At 40.0% G+C, this 19,809-nt stretch overlaps 1 protein-coding gene across 2 annotated transcripts in view; it reads left to right on the plus strand.

The window, feature by feature from the left end:
- mipol1 (mirror-image polydactyly 1) overlaps nucleotides 1-16,959 on the plus strand; it is a 54,883-nt gene extending 37,924 nt beyond the window's left edge. For both annotated transcript variants that reach the window (XM_088002449.1, XM_088002448.1), the window contains exons 11-14: nucleotides 1,548-1,598; nucleotides 8,532-8,626; nucleotides 12,944-13,138; nucleotides 15,826-16,959. In XM_088002449.1, the coding sequence (XP_087858575.1) occupies nucleotides 1,548-1,598; nucleotides 8,532-8,626; nucleotides 12,944-13,138; nucleotides 15,826-15,892 (408 nt within the window). In that variant the 3' untranslated portion in view covers nucleotides 15,893-16,959. The remainder of the gene's footprint in view (nucleotides 1-1,547; nucleotides 1,599-8,531; nucleotides 8,627-12,943; nucleotides 13,139-15,825) is intronic.
- Nucleotides 16,960-19,809: the final 2,850 nt, after the last annotated feature.

Here is a 19,809-nt window from a genome sequence, read left to right on the forward strand (position 1 = left end):
TGAAATTCTACAGAAGAAATCGAGGTCAAAAGGAGAACTCCCAGACGGAGCATTGAAGGAAATGAGAATCTAGCAGAATCGCATAAGGCAACTGCCAGGCTACTTCAGTGCACGTCTGTGCTAGTTTGTGGCTGTTTCTGCCTATATATGTATCAAATACATAGTTTCCTATGTATCTGATACAGTTGCATGCACTTTTTTATCTCCACGTAGGCCGAGCTGCTTTTGAGTTTTTGGGCATGTCAAAAAATTCTGTGCACAGACCATTGCAGTCCTGATACACCATACATCTTTTCACACAGCTACCTGCAGCTCAGCAAGTTCGGCTGATGTGGAGACGCACAGTGACCGCTCTCATACTGTCAGAAATCTCCCTGTGCCACACCAAGATGGATAGTTATCAAAATGGTTCTTCACAATTATGAGACTGTATTTTGTGTTGTGAAATTATTATTGTTAATATGGCAATTTAGAATATTTTTAACATTTTTTTTATCTTTTGTGGAAGCCTACATATCTTTGCTCCCACTTTTCTTGCCTCCTAAAAGCACTTTGTTTCTATAATTAAAGGTTTAAATCTAAACCACAGAGGTTAATAAAGAAAAGTTTCAAACCATTCTGATCTAGGCCTCAAAAAGAAACTACTTAAATATTCTCAGAGGAGAACACAGCGAGATCTCCTGCTGAACCTGAAGTGGGCGGCCATGAGTCAGTGAAAGGAAATACAGACTGCTGCAGCAGAGCCATCATGTCCACAGATATTACCATCTATAATGACTCCTTTGAAGGATATATTAATTTTCCTTTGAGATTAATAAAGTATTTTTTCAATAATAAAATGTTTGTGTATGATTGATTTTCTATAAGAAATGTGTGGAGTTGTAAATTTAGCTGGCTTTATAAATCTGGTTAGTGAAGTAGTAAGATAAACTATCTTTAATAAAAACTTTGATAACGCCTCAAGAAACTACAAGTTGTTGGAAAAACTCAAGTCAAAACAGTGAAATGCATATAAGGCAAACATGATTTGTCTGGAAGGAAGAAAGAGGTTCATTCCATCTACATGTTGTAGTGCAGGAAGCTTTTATCCACAGTCTCCACCTTATCACTTGGAAATAAAGTCTTAACAAAGAACCAATGATGTCATATTTCCATTGTTTCCCCTCTTAATGTGTACAGTGAGCATTTTCATGGTCGACTGTTGTTAATTTTAAACCTCTTAGTATTTGTCAGACGAGTAAAACCGGGCTGATATGAATAACAGTTGTTTATTTTCATGTTGCTTGTTGTGTGTTTGTGAGTCCATGTGGTGTTTGTTTGCTCATGTGACGGCAATAGTGATGCAGCGGAAGATTGTGGCGCGTCGAAAGAGTATAGAAAAAAACGATCGATCAATCGGTTGGCCCTAACATCAATGTTGATATTGGTTATCAATATTGGCCCAGATCTTCATACCCATGCATCCCTTCTTCTAACTTCCATTTCTAATCCAGTGACATGAGTTAATAGGTAATGAAGCGCTGACTCCTCCTTCTGTGTGTCTGCAGTGTAAATGGCTGAAGGAAGACCTGCTTCAGAAGGACCAGTCATTCAGCCAGGTAAACGACTACTGATGATAATTTCAATGTCCCTGTCATCTGTTCATCATCCATCCATTATTATTATTATTATTATTATCCATTAATGACCCCTTTCTTGTCTTCTTCCATCCATTCATACATTTGCTCCAACACCACTGTAGAAATATGTCCATATTAGGGATGGGACTCGATTAAAATTTTTTAATTGAGTTAATTAATGTAACCAAATATATTATTTAGTTTAGATAAACTATATATTGACTAAATAAGCAATATTTTAAATCTAACCCCCCTTTTTGCTGCTTAATAATGTAATAAATAGACATTTATTCAATTATTATTCAGATAACTGATCTTTTGCTCAACAACAAAGATCAGTTATTTAGGTTCTTCGCCCATCAGATTGATGCAAAGTGTTTTAGTCATTCAGTTTTCCAGTGTTTCAGGAACTCCTGATCATTCCTGGAGCTTCTTCAGAAATATGAACTTTAGACGCTGACATTAGCATCTACACTTGCTAAACGTTGCTGCTACATGCTTAGCATTGAGATGCTAGTTTAGGCTTGACTAGCTTCACTTACAGGCTAACTCCTTTTAGCACAACTTAAACACAGCATTAGTCTTTTCTGGGGTCCCATCAGTTCGTTTGATGAAGTGAAAGTTGATGCCCAGAGGGCCAAGAGAAGCCGCTTCATCGTCCATCGCTGCTGTTAGCGGACGTGGGTTTTGCGTCAGATTTATGGGCGTACCAGAAATGCACAAATACAAAGGTTCTGGCCAGGTTCATGTGTAAAAACATGTAAATGTGAATAATGGCGTTAACATTTTTATTGAGTTAAAGTGTTTAGTTAACTTATTGACACATTAAGTCCTGGCCCCAGTCCGTAGTAAACCTCTGTGTTCTCACATAAAAATGGATGAAAAATGAATTGTGAATTACAGAAAGTATGGATTTAACTTTTTTATGAAAAAAGTGAAGGAATCGTAATTTTTACTTTTTATTTCTCAAAGTCCCTGGTTACCTTCTGCACACTTGCCAAATACGGTCCAATCAGCGAGATTAGATGAAATTCTGTAGGAACATTTTTCACAAAGTTTTGTATTGGACCATCTGAGAGAAAACTGGGATATGAGTATCTATAGCATGTTAAGTCCTCCCTTCATATGCAGATGAAATGGAAAAAGTATGTAAAATCCTTCGGTTGAAACTGTTCACTCTTTGAAAACTTTGAATCAGCTCCAGTTTGTCGATCACTTTCTGTGTTTCCTGAGCAGAGAACTCCTTCCTCATCCTGGCTAACATGCATAGGTTCCTGCTTAAACCCTGCACCTGTCTGTGCTTAAGGCTTAAAGCTTACACTTAAATCAAGACTAAAACACTGTAAAGAAAACAAAAAAAATCTCATACAAGAGGAGAAGAATGAAATTTTCATGCTAACAAATATGCTCCTTTATCTCTGCCTGCATCTCTTTTTTCCCTGAAATAAATTAAATTTTGTTATTAATGTATCGCTGCTCTGTGTATCCTCCTCAAGCCTGTTAATTAGGCTTGGCTCTGGGGGGATTAGAACCGGGAGAGCATTTTAATTTCACACAGAAACATCAGCAGCTGCCATCAAATTAACGCCAGACACTCAGTGAGCTGCTGAAATCCTGCAGCCCAAATCACAAACCACAATTCCTGGCTGAACTTTTAAATCAGGCCTTTGAACCGACTTGAACCTAAAGTTTCAAATCAAACTAAAGGATGCAGCACAATTTACCGTGACCTTCTAACGGTATGTGTCGATACCAGACCCGGACCACACACCTGAAATGTTACAGAGTACAGCTTGTGACCATTATTTAGGAGTACTTGAGCAGAGACGCCTTTAAAAGTTGCAGGACGTGATGTAACCTGAATGCCACTGTGGCCTCAACTGAAACTCTGTTTTTGTGCGACAAATTGAGGAATTTGTTAAGGAACACTTCTTGCTCCCTATTAGGAATAGTCAGCCGAGTTTATTTATGCACAGCATCATCACTCTGAGGACATGAGAGGAAAGCTGGGCTTAAATGAACACAAATATTTAAGTTTAGCTCCAATAGAACCTACAATTTAAATTAAACACGGAGAAGCAGCATTTAGCTTCTATGCACCACAAATCTGGAACAAACTTCCAAACAGCAAAACAGCTGAAACACTGAATTCCGTTAAATGGAGGCTAAAACCCACCTTCTGAACCATTATTGGTTGAAACTGGTTGGTTGACCAAAGTGCTCTGACTGCAGTGTGGATGGTTCATACTTGGATTTCAGCCCAAGAGAAAACAGAGAGTCAGACCAGTGATTGGAGAACTGGTTGTTATGGGATCCATTTTACTGGCCATGTTCAGGAATCTGAAGGCACCATTTTGGATGAGCTGCCACTTGCCTACCTGATTTTTTTTTTAATTTAAAGACTAGTACACATGACAGACCTTGTTTCTATAATCTAATCTACTAAAAATAAAAGCATGTGGTAGTTATTCTGTGCCCTGTTTTGACAGGAAACCCTTTATTCACACAGTGTTTTAAGAAGATGGTAAATTGATTTAGTATGTTTTTTGTGTTGGTTAAGCACCGTGGTGTCATACATGATCTGTAGTCTCTGTGTCTCGTTGAGCGCTGGTCTCTGTTCTTCTATGTTTTGGACCAAAACCAAAAGACTGTGTATTTGCTAGTGGAAACTCTGACTCATGCACTAATTTAAATTACGGACAAATCGCTGGTGACTTTAGTAAACTAGAGTCAGGAGGCGACAGAGATGTCAAGCTGTGGCTCATCTGCATAAATACGGTAGAAGATGTTATGATATTTTGTAAAGTGAGCTACAGATAGTTCATAGATGTGAAATAAAAGAGCTGCTCCTTCAGGAACCCCACATTTTACTGTTCTTGTCCTGTGATGCTGTGGGCCTGTTTCGTTTTCGATGGTCCATGAGGATCTTGTTAGAGTGCATGACATTATGTGTCCTGTGAAATATCTGGACATTTTAAACAAAGTGCTGGTTAAACTTTACCAGTAAACAGAAAATGGACACCAAGTTTGGCTGAGTCTCTATATAAATCCCTTTAATGCTCCATTCAAACATGGCGCCGTCTATAAGAGCTACAACAAGTGAAAATGTTACTCAGTATTTGTTTTAAGCTTCTAATTTTGGCCAAATGTTAAACACTGATGAAGCAAATTAAGCAACCAGTCAGATTGGTAAAAAAAAATTTAATTAAGCTGTGAAAGGTCATGTGACCTTTTAGCACATGACCTGTCTAAGAAAAATTATCTTTAGCTTGATTAAAAATCCTCGAAAAGGTTTAACCTGCAGAAAAAAAGAAAAGTGGATTCAGAATTAAAAAGAGAAGCTCATAAAGCAAACCAGAGTTTGATGAAATGAGGTTTCTTCCTTCTACATGCAAAACCGACGAGTTTTCAAAGTGATCCAAAATTCCACCCAGTCAGTTTGGTGACAACCTCATAGAGAGCTCTCAGAACAAAGAACCAGATGTTTCCACTATTTTAATACAAATAGGTTAAAGACCTTCTCCATACATGGGTTTTAAATATGCACCATAACATGTGAAAAACTGTTATGCTGGAATAAGAGATTCCATATGAGCAAACTGATGAACCCTTCAGAACTGCAGGGCAACATGAACTAAAATGATATTCCCCCAAATGTTTTGGCTTTACTTCGCACTTTTATGCATATCCCAGTATTTAAAGTCTGTTCCCAATCTCTGTCTTAATGTTCATCCCTACAGTATAATGCAGTGGTGAACCACATCTCTGGCAGAATAAAAACAACAAACCTTATATTTCTCCAGTTCCTTCCACTGGTAAAAAGCTGAAGTTAAGCAGCAGTTTGGCTGTTCGTCCTTCCTCCTCCTACCACTTCCTGTCTTAGTGTTTTCCACCAGTTGTTATCAGGTTGTTGATCATGTGTCTGGTGTGATGCGAAAAAAGTATTTCCATTGCAGTTTTTGTGAAATACATTAATTTCAATACAGCCAAAAAAAACCCCACCTCATCCTAGCGCCAAAACTTTTTATTGTAAAACGTGTTTTTTTTTTGTTTTTTTTTTTCAAAATTGATGTTTCCTTTAAGTAAATTTATTTTCGCAGCTCAAATTTGAGCAACTTTAAGGTCAATAGGAACGCAGCTTTCAAACAGTGAGTATTCTGATGGTTAACTGTATGACCTCGGTGTTATGCAGGGTTTTATGTTTTTATGGGACGGCTTCAGGGTTCTGCTTTGGGACAAACCGTACCGCTCATGGTCTACCCTAAAAACGACAACCAGAGGTGACCTGAAGTGGGTCCCTGTGCCCCCCCTTTCACCAGGAAGTCACAGAAACCGAACAGCTGTCAGGGCTGTGTCTGTGTTTTGCTGTAGTTTTGGCGTTGTGCTGCTCATCTGAAGCTGCATTCTGTGGGTTCAGTTACCCTCCGTCTCTCTCTGTGACGGCTGCACCTCTCTGGTCCTGGCTCCCACTCCGTCTGACTCTGAGCAGAAAGTCTGCAGCTGATTATGTGGTCTTCATGTGTAAAAAAGGCTTATGATATTAAGCTCATTCTCACCTCATTTCCACAGCCTGAATGAGCTCTTTCCCCCTCCTTAATGTCCTCTCCTGTTCACCTCAACTCTTCTTGTTAAAGGTCAAAGAACGTTCCCTCGTTCTGTCCTTCCTTCCTCCTAACCCCTCCGGCTCCATCAACTCCAACTTCACCTCCCATCCTCTTCCTCTCCCTCTCACATGGCCAATAAAGAAGCCGTCATTTTATTCTCCTCCCCCTTGTCTCCCCCTGCCTCTCTAATCTGCCCTCATCATGTCAAAGGTCCCAGCACAGTAGTTTTATTACCTCCTCCCACCACTCTTCCTTTCTTTCGTTGACCTTAACTCCTCATGTTAAAGGTCAGCTCTGTGTCACTCCTGCTTACTGATCACCTCATTTGGAAATGATTCTGATTAATAAGGCGGGCAGCCCTTTTGAAGCGTCTCCTCTGGCCCGGCTGGAAAAGACACATATTGACTCTCTGGGTTTGGTTCCTCTTTTGATGTCTCACTTTAAACTCTCAGACCTCGGAGGCTTTAATTAGAATAGAGCAGGAGGAAGAGGAGGAGGTCAGGGTCGGGCCTGTAATCCCAGCTGGAGTCGGCCTCGACGCACTTTTACCAAAGATACAGTGGGACTCTGCGTCCTGGAGCAGTCAGCTGACGGGTTTAACACCCACAGCAGAGTTGATGAGTGGGGTGGGGGTGCAGCAGGTGTGGGAGACCTGCTGGAATTTGGTAATATTTCACTTTCTCTATTATTTGTGCTCATGTTGTCTTAATGTTTGGAAGTTTGCGGTAGTTGAGTATTTAAAGCCAGTAACATATGATGAGACATATTAAAGGGACGGTATTCTGAAAAAGTTTTATTTGTAGCGTTATCTTTTCCTGCCTGGACTTCGTCCTCATCCCTGAGCACCAACCCGCCTCCATTCTGCTAACAAATACCTGGAGAGAAATCAGCTGACTCAGCGTCTTCCTCAATAAAATAACACGTACAAAGTTAAACTTAACATCTGCAAACCAGCGTCATAAATAAAACTGAGTGGTTGGACCAATGCCCAGACTGAAGCCAGACCAGGAAGTGCAGAGGAAGTGCTGTATGTCGTCATCCTGGATGGTGGGTTGGCACCGCGCAACACTGAGGTGAAATATTCACAATTAATGCCTAATCTTTATGAGTTTATCATTGGAAGAATGTATTTAACCTCATGGAAAATTCAACGAGATGCTTCTCGTTGCAATCTATGGTCTCTGACATCAGTCTGTCTGATATTAGCTGGTTAACAGACTTCTATTAATGTAAGCATTACTTGTAAAGGAACATTATCTTAGTAGGACGAATGTCCAGCATCTGATCATTTCCAGCCCATAATACTCCAAGGCGCCTGCTGACTTTCTTGTAAACAAGAGAAATGAAAATGACCAAGTGGAGAGGAGCGAATGGGAAACGGCTCTGCTCCAAACTCCACTCACTCACATTTTATTAGAAGAACTTGAATCCATAAGAGAGACGAGACAGAAATGTGATGCTTTTGAACCCAGTTTTGTAAAACCCTGACATACCTGGAGAGGCCAGTAAGTTACAGCTGAAATCAGATATTTACATACTCTAAATAAAAAAATACAAACTCTTTCTTTTCCCTACTGTCTGAAGTTAAATCAAACCAAACATTTCTTGTTTTATGTTAGTTACTTAAATTATTTCTATTTGTTCAATACCAGAAAAGTTGGTGAGAACATTTTTAGAATTTTGTTGTTTTTGTTTGTAATTTCCTTCAAATTCAAAAGTTTCCTGTTTTAACCCAGTTCCAGAGCCATCAGTTCAGACTGATCTCTCCATGGGGTTCATTCACTGAAACTTTTCATCATTTAATGTTAATCTAGGTCAATAAAGGTTAGCTGCAGTACCATAAGTAAACCACATCATTCTGAATCTGTTTTCAGCTGCTGCTCCATACTTTCTATCAGACTTTAGTAAATCCACACCCACTGCTCTGTTCACAAACCTCCCGACTGTCATGTTGTGGTGTGGGATCAGGAGCTGATGTAAACGCAATCCTCATTATCAGGTGTGTTGACATTTATGTTAATGAATTAGTCAGTTAGTTAGTTAATTAAGCCTTTATTTAAACAGTCTGTCCTGTAGTTATCCAGAACTTGATCTCCTTGCTGCTCGGTGGGAACGCACATTAAAAGCACAAACACACACTCTGTGGAGTGTTGTTCTACGCCTGTAGACCCACACATGCATTTTTCTGTTATTCACTCAGAATATGGGCGACGGAGCAGAAAAGCCGTCATTTAATTAAAGTGTTATCACTTTAAGCTATTGTGCTCAGGACTGTTATGTCTGACTGCCCTGTGTTTCATCTGGGCAGGAGGAGCTGCTGAGGCTGCAGAAGGAGAGAGACGCAGCTCTGGACGACAAACGGAGGCTCCAGGCTCAGATCCAGGCATTACAAGCCGATCACAGGTTAGTGACAAGCAACAAGCACAACTGTTGCTCTTTCTGTCTGGGACTTTGCTGTGAGCCTCAAAGACTATCTGACAAAATAACAACTGATTTTTTTCAGAAAGTACATCCTCTCCTTCATTATTATCTAAAACACGTTTCAGATTCTACAAATCAGTCGACGTATGAAACATTCTTCCCTGGACAGATCAGACCAGACAGGACAGCTAATGGCTGTTTTGGCTGTCCATATTTTTCTAATCAGTTCATCAGTTAATGACTATTTTACACCATATTTAAAAGAAAACCAAAGAGCTTGACTTTAGTTTCAGAGCATCTCTCATGTTATTCTGTCATGACACAGTGACGGTTCGAACAAATATGTACAAGAAAAATGTTTGTAAAAGTTCCATACTGCAGCTTTAATAATGGTAAAAGTTCCCTGCTGTGTAAAGACTCTTCCCTGATTTCAGACTTTTCTTTGTGTTGACATTTTCTGACAGCAATGTGATTTTATGACATTGTAACATTTAAAGAGTCACCAGTGTAGAAGAAATTAGAATCTTGGTCCGACCCGGTTTAAATGCGTTTCACATCGCTTGCACAGACCTTAAATCTAAATTTTCTGGCCGTGTTTTTCACAACCAGAAAATGGCTCATGACTCTTCTTTAGCTAAAGCAGTTTTAAAACTTCAGTTGGCAAAGTGCAAACAGCATGTAAGTTAAGCAGCTGACAGCAGGCTCTGCCTGAGCAGATAGCTTGACTGATTAACCTGCTGATATCAATTTGTTGTACTTGTGTTATTCTATTAACAGCGGAATTGCAAAAACATACATGAGTATTCATGTATAAAAGCCAGATTTTTCTGGGAATCATCACATTCAGGTTGCTGGGATTTGGCAGGTTATTAGTATTTGATAACTATAGAAATAATCGTTGGCTTTTTGCTTTAAATAACTGCAGTTATCTTATACATTTTTATTTTAGATTTTTGTTCAGTGGAAGGCAGAGTTCCAGAAAGAGCACGAGATTTTAAAGGGACAGAGGCACAATTTATAGGTGTTAAGTTGCAAAGTAAAATTTATTTTATGTCATGTTTTAAACATTGTTATAACAATTGAAGGTCACATTGTTAATTGTACTATGATTGTAAAATGGCACTATGTGCCTGAAAAATACATCGTACTGCCCCTTTAAATAAACTGATTTAACCAAAATAGGTTTTAGTGGTTTTCTTCTTGCTGTTGATCAGAATATTTAATAAATGTACGAAAAACTTTTATCAACTATTTATCAACTCTGCAACCAAGTTACCCATCAAGAGACGTTTTAAGTGTTTTCACAGCTTTAAAAGGAGAAAATGTTTTTATTTTTGATCCAGGATGATGTCCGGAGGATTTGCAAACTTTGGGAAATCACTGATAACAACAGTACCAAGTGGAGAATTAGCTCCACCTGCTGTTTACCTCTCCAGTCCACATTAATGACCTTCAGCTATGCTGTGCTTGAAGACATTTTATCAGGATTCAGAAGCAAGACTTGAGTTTGACTTGGAATCAGGAAGTGTGTGCATGTTCAAACAGATACCTGTCTGACAGCAACAAACACACAGCTTCAGTGTGTGTTCAGTTAGTGCTGTCTGTTCTCTAAAGCTCTGTTTTTTAAAGAATGAGCGATAACTCTTATTCCATCCACTTTGTGCCATAGAAGGTGGTGTGGTGTTAAACACATTTTAACATCAGAAATAGAGTAAAATCACTAAAAGCAATTTTTGGTCATTTTGGTAAAAGCTACTGAAACCAAGCTGGATCTATGGGAAACATCTCGTCCTGTTACATCATAAAATAACTGATTGACTTTGTTTTGGTTGAGTTTCATGATCTGATCCAGGACTGATCACTACCAGACCCATAGAGTCAAAACATTCCATAAACACAACCCGTCTGACAACATGAGGTAGGGTAAAACGACAAATCAGTCATAAATGACACAAGAATCAAACTCATTTTCATCCATCAGTGTGGAGAGGAGAGTTACAAAATCAGAGAATGGCAGTAAGAACAAATGGAGAGACTATGGAACAATGGAGAACATTCCCAAGAGTCGGCAGTCTGCCAGAATGACTCCAAGAACTCAACAATTCATCCAGGAGGTCACAGAATGACCCAGAATGGCATCTACACCTTCACTTTCCTCGGTTAAGGTCAGAGTTCAGGATTCACTAGTAAGAGAGACTTATTGATGATCCTCAAACACGGTGCTGGTAGCATAATGCTTTACTGGAAGCTTGAATTCTGCTCTGTAGCAGAAAATGCTAAAGGAGAATGTCTGACCTTGATCTTAAGGTCAACTGCGCACTAGGACAGGTATCCAACACACACCAGCAGAGCCATTTCTGAATAGTTGAACAAAACCTGATTTCAGAGTGGCCTAGTCAAAGTTCAGACTTAAATCCAATTGAGATTTTCTTTTGTGACTGTGAACAAGCCAGATATGCTCAACACCCCTTCAGTGTGGCTGAATTAACTGTTTAATGAAATTCCTGCTCAGTGATGGAAAACCCTGCTTGCCTTGTGGAGGAACCAGTTATCAGGTTTTGGAGGGAATTCATTTCTTATATAAATGCTGCTGGTCTGAATAACTTTATTTCATTTAATAAATGAAATCATCATTTGAAAACATGTAGCATTCATTCAGGTTGTCTGATATTAAAATGAGTTAAAGGGGTAGTGTCATGTAAAATTGACTTTTTTGAGCTTTACATCATGTCATGATGTTATTCCCTCATCAAAACATAGCTGTAGTGTTGCCTTCATTCTTTCATGCTTGTTATTCAACTGTGTAAAACACCTGGGTGGACCTAGCCCCACCTTCGAGATGCAGCTCCTTCTCTGCAGTTTCAAGCATCCCTCCATTTGGACCAAAATCATTACTCCCCCACTCTGCTCCTTCAGACTAGCCAGCAGCAATTGGCAAACACCTGCTGAGTTCATTACAGGAGCTGCTTCTCAGGGCAACGCTGATAAAAATGTTGTTAAAGGGTTAATAGAGGAGCCATGTTGTGGTGACTCCCTGAAGGCGGAGTTTCACAAAGCACAAGAGTTTTTAAAGGCCCAGTTACAAGGTGTTAGATTGTGAAGTCAAATTTTATTTAACTTTTTTAAGTTGTATGTGAGATATATATATATATATATATATATATTTATTTTTTTTTCAACCTTTTATTAACGACTGAAGGTAACAGTTACTTGATTACATTATAACATGGCACCATGTGCCTGGAAAACAATACTGGGCTTTTAAAGTAAAACCAGAGGAAGTCTGTACGGAGGTAGATATTTTTTCTCAGCTCCGTAAATAATATCCAATTAAAGTGTCAGAAAGAGAATCTTTGGGTAGAGGAATGATAAGAAACACAAAAGTGATGGTTTTGATTCATCTCAGTCCAAATGCAGCCAGTCGACTGGTGACTGGAGGAATCTGGATAACCTGTAGAATAATAACAGGAGTAAACAGCCAGCAATGAGGACGACAAACAAACAGTAATTAGATAAGACGTTGTGAGGCAGATTTGAGCCACAGAGAGGTGTGTTTTGGGCTTTAAGATCAGTTGGAGGATTTCCTGGAGGGGTCCGAGTCCAGTTCTGAGCAAAGCAGCTGCGGAAAAGTGAAACAGAATAAAGATGAGGAGTGAGTCCGACTATGCTGATGAAAATGTGAGCCTCCATAAATTACTAGGATTGATGCTGAACGCCTGCAGAGACACCTGAAGAGGCTGCAGAAAGCAGGCGGAGCAGGAAGACATTTTGTTTTCGCTTTCAGTCTAGATGAAGAAAATAAAAACTCTGCTTTAAAACTATTTATTTCTCCAACATGTTAAATTCAACATTCAGTGTGTAGAGTTGATGTAAATCTGACAAAGTTAGATCAGTTGTTGAACTGAACAGTGTGTATCAATTCAGTTGTTTTTTTTTTCCTTTTAGTTTTTATTTTATGCATTCCACAATTTCCAGAAGTGGTTCTGTACAATTGTTCAAAGTACAAAGTTTTATTTTCTGTTATTTTTCTGTTTTTTATTTTCTGTTATTTTCTGCAGTTCTGCAACACTTTGTTTTGGTCTGTCTATAAAATCAGACCAAAACAATGTGGAAAGGTTCAAAAGATGTGAAAACATTGCATTAAAAGTCAATAAACAACAAAACCCTGGAATCATTTTAGCAGGATTTTGACTCAAGCAGACAGTAAATTCAGGCTGTTGTTGAAGATTTAATGAGATAAATATTTTAACCAACCGTGACCAATTCTTCCTCTCCATCCTCCTCCTCCTCCTCCATCAGCTCTCAGGACCACGCCACTCCATCCCAGACGTCACTTCCTGCTGAGTCTTCTGCAGACCAGAAGGACTTTTCCTCCTCCCAGGTCCAGTCTCTGGTGGTGCAGCTTCAGCAGCTGTCCAGGGAGAAGGAGGACACTGCAGCTGAGCTCCAGCGCAGCCAAGCGGCTGAGCAGGAAGCCAGTGAGAGGGTTCGCAGGTCAGTCGATTTGTTCTGTGGTTCTCAGATTTGTTCTCTGCCTGCTGCTTCCTCGTTCCATCAGGCTGAGATGAAAACAGTCTGACAGCTCTGACCACATCTGCTCTGTTTTCACCTGTTCTGTAGTTTTATTAGTTTCTCTGTGGCTCCTGAAATCACTCCTGAGCCTCAGGAGTGATTTTCATTCAATCAGCATTCTGTTTATTTTGTAACATTCCAGCTGATGTCAGCTGGTCAATATTTTATAACTCAATTCAGTTTTTTTTTGTTTTGTTTTGTTTTGTTGTTTTTTTTATCTAAAAGTTTTGATCATGTCCATTCTGCTCTGTCTTCTCATTTGTGACAGGTGGCTGCTGGTACTGAGCCAGGTTCTGGTTCTGCAGGAGTTTTTTCTCTCCACTGTCGCCACATGCATGCTCAGTATGAGGGATTGCTGCAAAACCAACCAAGCGGTCGTCTGCTGTCACCATGTTGTCATCCAGGAGGAGTGAAAGCTGTGAAACAATGACTCAATGCAATCTGCTGGTTTCCTTGGAAACGTTTTAAACGACCTTGAATAACTAACTGAGCTTTCTGCATTGTTTGATAACGGTGCAGTTATGCAATTGTCAAACTGCAAACAGTGCAAACCACACATCAGTTGATATGTGTGACTTGAAATGTTTTTTTAAATGTCAAGATAACAAAAATATAAATAATCAGACGATGGAGTCAAGTTCAGATTATTATTCAAACTGTCTAAAATGTTTTCTAAGGAAACTCGGCAGATTGCATGGAGTCAGTGACGTAAAGCGATCCCTCATACATGCTGCATGTAGCAACAGTGGAAAGAGAAAACTGTCCTTTAACCGGGGCAGACCTCCATCAGAACCAGAACCCTGTCCACTGTTGGGCCTTGACTTACAGTGGAGCTGCTTCCACATGTATGTTAGAGAACAAACAGCATCAGATCTTTTGCAGGAAAGCAAATGATTTGAATCAGCAGTGCTGCCAACACTGATGATCATCCAGAACATTTTACTGTGGAAAACTGGAAGCGAAGCTGTTAGCATGTCAGGACAAGCAGCCGTCTGTCAAACCTCTTCAGATTCACTGCCGGACTGACTGCTACTGGAGCTCCCTGTGGCCCACAGGACATGACGGGAGTTACAGCAACATTTGATTTCCCTTTGGGATCAATCAAATATATGTTAAATAAAACCACTCTGAACACATCACACCCTCTGAAACATGGCAGTGGCAGCATCATTCTATGGAGATGCTTGTCTTTGTAGAGACAGATGGGAAGAAGGTTGGAAAATGATTCTTTTTTTCTTGATTAAATTTGTAAAGGTTATTTATGGTGCAGCATCACCGTCTGACCCTCATGTGACCCAAAGTCCAGCTGAATGTTTCCTCCAGCAGCCGTTAATGGACCGACCTGCTGCTGTCTGTTCCAGGACTCAGAGGGGAGATGTTCACCCAGCAGTCCATAGAAATGGGGACGCACCGATTGCAGTTTTCTGGTCGATCACTGATCTTTATTTTAAAAAAAATCGATACTAATACTAAAACGAAAGTTGTTGAGTTGGTAACGGTGAAGTGAATATTGTTAACTACAAATATGCAGACATGACCCAGTGGGCAGGTCTGTCATGGCAGAGTGAAGGTCAGTGGCTGATTCTCAGACGTCTGTCGAGCCAGGTAAGATCGGCTTCACGTGTATCGGCTGATCAGGAAACTGAGGCCGATTTCTGGGTGCCCGGTACACCCCTAGGTAATAATGACCTCACAGAACGCCGTTTTCATGTAAACACTCCTGATTATGGAGGGAGTGTCTGGTGGGAACCAGCTGCTTCCTGTTGATGGAGCAACAGTTTCCCTCAGAGACTCTGGAGGTGTTCAAAGACGGTTAAGTATGTGGGACTAAGGAGATTTGGCTCTGATGACTCATATCCAGCAGACTATGGCGCAAGTGTCCCTGCAGCCGAGATGATCAGGAGAGAACTAAGCCTTGCAGATTTGGATTCAGGAAAAGGGAAAACGCTCCGGTTGAACGTGACTTCTTCTTCTGCTTCTGCTGCTGCTGCTTCTCAGCTCATCAACCTGAAGATGAAGGGATGAGATCGGTGATGAAAACAGCTTAAGTCCTCCGTCTGCGTCCTGTGCTGTCCTCCTGGGCTCAAACCTGGGGCTTTCTGCTGTAATTTGGCTGCCAGCGGGGGGAGCGGAGTAGAGGGGGGGGGGGGGAATGGGAAGTGCCTTCCAAGTTTCTGGGCTGTGAAGAGGAATGTTTGCTCTCTGATGGGAAGGACTGAGTCAAATCTGCTGCTTATTACAAATGGGGAGTTTAATTTGAATAGGAAAGAGAGAGAGCCTCGCTGATTGTTAGAAGGTCATCCAAACCTCTCTCTCTCTCTCTGTCTCTCTCTCTCTCTCTCTCTCTCTCTCTCTCTCTCTCACACACACACACACACACACACACACACACACACACACACACACACACACATGCAGTCACATCAACATCTCTCTGCAGTTAATATTCTCATTGACGGTTGTAAAGTGGACTTTTCCGTCAGCGGTGCATGCTTTGCTGCAGCGCTGCATTAACCAGCTGAGACGTTCTCCTGTCCACTCCCACTCAGTTCTGCAGGGTTCATCGTCCCCTCTGTAACCCTCCTCTTCCTCCTTGTTCTCCTCCTCAGGTTGGAGCGTTTGGTGGAAGTGTTGAGGAAGAAAGTTGGAGCAGGAAGTCTCCGTGCTGTCGTCTGATTCATCAGATCCTTTTTATGTGACCAAACTGATGGTTTGTTTGCTTTTTTTTATACTGTTGAAGCTTTTCTACTTTTTGTGCTTAAAACTTGGTCACATGTGGAAGCAGCAGAAGAAATTAAACAACACGTTTGTCTTTGTTTCCTTCACTTGTTTTGGATGTGGAAGTGTTCTCGGCTGGAAAACTGAGCACCTTTACTTTTTATCCCGCGTGTTTTTCTCTCCTTGACTGGAAGCAGAAAATGAAATAAATGTGATTATGTCATTAGAACTTGATACTAAGAGATGTGAGCTTTATTACTGCCAGGTTGTTCAGGTGATTCTAAATAAATTATAAAATACAAAAAGGTATTCATTTATTTCCATAAATAGGTGTAAATGTGAAACTTGTACACACAGGGTGACACATTTCAGCTGTTTGTTGATTATGTAAAGAATGAAAAAAGTAAAATCAACTTGTTTTTAGCTTTACATCATACTATAATATTATCTCATCTAAAACATACCTGGAGTTTTGCTTTGATCATTTCATGCATGCTTGAGAAATCCTTTAGACTCCATGGGAACCATTCAGCTGTGCAAAACGCCTGGTTGGACCTAGCTCCGCCGTCCGGGACACAGCTCCTCCTCAGCCCCTCCCCTCCCGCTGCACCCCCACTCAGCTCCTTCAGACTAGCCAGCAGCAGTTGGCAAACACCTGGTGGAACTGAGCATCTGCTGAGCTCAATTTAGGAGCTACTTCTCAGAGCAACGTTGGTAAAAACATTGTTAAAGGAATAATAGAGGAATCATGTTGTGACGACTTCCTGAAGGCAGAGTTTCAGAAAAAGGAGACATGTTTTAAAGTTTTAAGCCAAATGTGCAGCCGGACTGAGAACGATCCACTCAAACTCAAAGGGGTGAATATTTAAAAATCTCCTATTTTATGTTTCATATTTTTATTTGTAATTGTTTTTGCAGAAAACACTTTGATATTAGTGATTTTTCCCCTGATTCTTTTGTCAAAAAAGCTACATTTTGCAATCATGATTAATTTGTAAAAGCAATAAAAAATGTAACTCATCCAAGGGATTGAATACTTTTCGTAGTCACTTTAACATCCCTGATAATGTTCAGTGTTTTGGTTACTAGGGCATCACGTTTGTTTCTCAGTAGATTTTGAAGAAAGTAAAAGGCATAAATTAAATGCAGCAACATCAACGCTGCTGAAAATAAAATAAAACAACAGCAGAGATCAAACTGAATTGTATCCGACTAAATGTTCCGAGTTAGTCATTGGAAACAAGAGAATATAATCAAAGTTTTTTGATTATCAATAGATATTTAATATGACCCAGAAATACTGAATTCTAATCTAAGTCCTTTTGATCTTTTTAAGTCATTTAAGTGCATTCGTTTGCATTTTGTGATCATTTTATCAATACCACAGATGACCTTTAAAACATTTTCTCAGTGATTGTTTCATCAGTTGCATTATTGAAGCGCTGTAAACTGCAGATGACAGGAGAATGAAGAGTTTAATAAAGATCAGAACGCTTCCAGGTTGGCAACACAAGTTAGAAATGAAAACCGAGGAGATAAAGTTGGCTTCAGCTGAGGAACTCCTTTAATGAAGATATCAGAGAGACGGGATTTTCATCAGTTGTGATGTGTGGCTCATAAAAAGGGGGGCGGGTTGCCTCCCGCTACGGGCTGGTTACCATGGCGATAGCAGACCACTTGTTGTCGACTTGGGTGTCCTGCTCTTAATCCTGCGGCCGTTAATCTGCTTGTTCTCAAGAAAGACCCAGTTTGTTGGAGCTCCAACTTCTGATGCCACCTGGGAGTGTGTGTGTGTGTGCATGTGCGTGTGTAAGACATTGATCTTTGTGGTGTGTGTTAACTCTGCAATAACATTCAGATGGCGCTCATGTCAAAACAAAGACATGAGAACAGATCTCCAGCGTCTCCATCACCATCAGCTGGTCTCCAGGCTGCGCCCATAAATGGAGTTTATTTCTGTTTATGTGAAGTCAACGTGAAGACGCCGGTTCCAGAGTAACGACAGATGTTCCAGGTTTCTTTTACCTGAACTCTGCAACACGACACAAATGTTGCTTCCAGGGAGGACGAGCAGAACCCTCTGGAGATGAAGACTTTACCTCTGAGGTCAGAGGTCAAAGGGGAACTAAAGAGTTGAATTCTGAACAGCGTCCCCAGTTTTATCAGTGTTAATGGTGGAAGAGATGACGGCATGAAGTCATGATAAACCTCCAACATCACCAACAACAGTGTAGTTATGGTTGTTATCGTCTCTGATCTAAAAATACAAAATTTAATAACATATAATGAAGGAACATGATGCACTGCAGCATGAAATAGTTAAATGACTTTCAAAGTAACTGAATGAATGAGACCTTAGAAATGATTAAAAAACAAGTACTTAGTTTTTATTTAATCACATTGGTGACGATTAGTTTAAAGGGATGTGTTGTGTGTTTTCCAGGCACATGGTGACATTTTATATCACAAGGAACGACGTAGCCTTCAGCTGGCATAGAAAATGTTGCATGTATCACACATGACTTAAACAAATTTGACTTTGCAATTTAACACCTTGAAATTAGGTCTGTCTCTTTAAGAAGCTCCTGCTCTCTCAAACAATAGCTCTTCATAACAATGCTCCTCCATTAAGCTGTTTAGATCCATCCTAACAACTTTGGGCTGAGAATCAGAACGCTTGCTGAACCGTCTCTTTTCTCCAGTCCAGCTGATGCTGTGATCCAGTTTGGGCAGTGATGGTCACACTGAACCTGGTTCTGGTTCTGCTGAAGGTTTCTTCCTTTAAAAGGGAAGTTTTCCCTCCCCACTGTTGCTCCATGCATGCTCGGTGTGATGGATTGCTTTAAAGTCACAACACACGACAACGCAAATGGTTGTTGCTGCATGTTGGTCCAGGAAGAGTGAACGTTCAGGTCAGTCTGTTGGTAGAAACTTTTTAAACCAAACTGAATAATGAACTGAGCTCACTGCGTCTGATAACTGGAATCAGCTGGAATGTGTGTGTGACTGAACTGGGCCGACGTTTTCTCTAAAGTGACTTCAGACAACATTTTCTACGAATTGGTTCTGTAGAAATAAATTGAACTGCAGACGATCAGATTATGATTTAACAAAAAGCTTTATTTTTCCTGAATCCTGTTAGTGTTCCACTGCATCACCTCTCTGTCCAGGTCTCCTGTTAACACTACTGAGAGAAAAACCAGCAAGAGACAAATCAGACACGGTTTGATCTTTTCTCCTACTTTAAGATAAGAACTAGGATTTGATTTTGTGAAATATTTCCTAAATGAATCCATAAAACATGCTGGAAAATAAAGTCTTTAGGTTGTTTTTTTTTTTTTAAATCTGACATGTTTTGACGACTTTTGTCTTCAGAAAAAGACTTTAGATAAAAAACTGTCCAAAGCAACTTAAGGACTATATTGTATATTGTATATTGACTATATTATTACAATGATCTCCATTGCTTTGGAAACTGCTTGACAAATCAAATCAAAATCAAAAATCATCCTTCACTTATCACTTTACATGACAAACAGATCCAGATTTCATCCAGAGGTCTAGAATCAGTCCCGTTCATAAAACAAGAACAGAAACGCTTCTTTTCCCAGAAACACCTTCCAGTTGAAGTTAATTTAGCACTTAATCATTTTACACTTAAAACATTAGGTTTGAATACTTTGAGCTTCCTTTACTCTCAAGCCACTTAAAGGGACAGTACTGTTTTCTAACCACATCATCCCATTTTACAACACAATAAATGAGTTAAGTTATCTTCAGTTGTAAAAATGCCATGTGTATCAAACATGACTTAAAAGAAATTTGATGTCTTAATACAATGCGTTGAAATTGGGCCTCTGTCTCTTTAAGAAGCT

The sequence above is a fragment of the Poecilia mexicana genome, unplaced genomic scaffold, assembly GCF_051168715.1.
Source record: "Poecilia mexicana isolate PSO_F unplaced genomic scaffold, ASM5116871v1 scaffold_22, whole genome shotgun sequence".
Classification (NCBI taxonomy): Eukaryota; Metazoa; Chordata; class Actinopteri; order Cyprinodontiformes; family Poeciliidae; genus Poecilia; species Poecilia mexicana.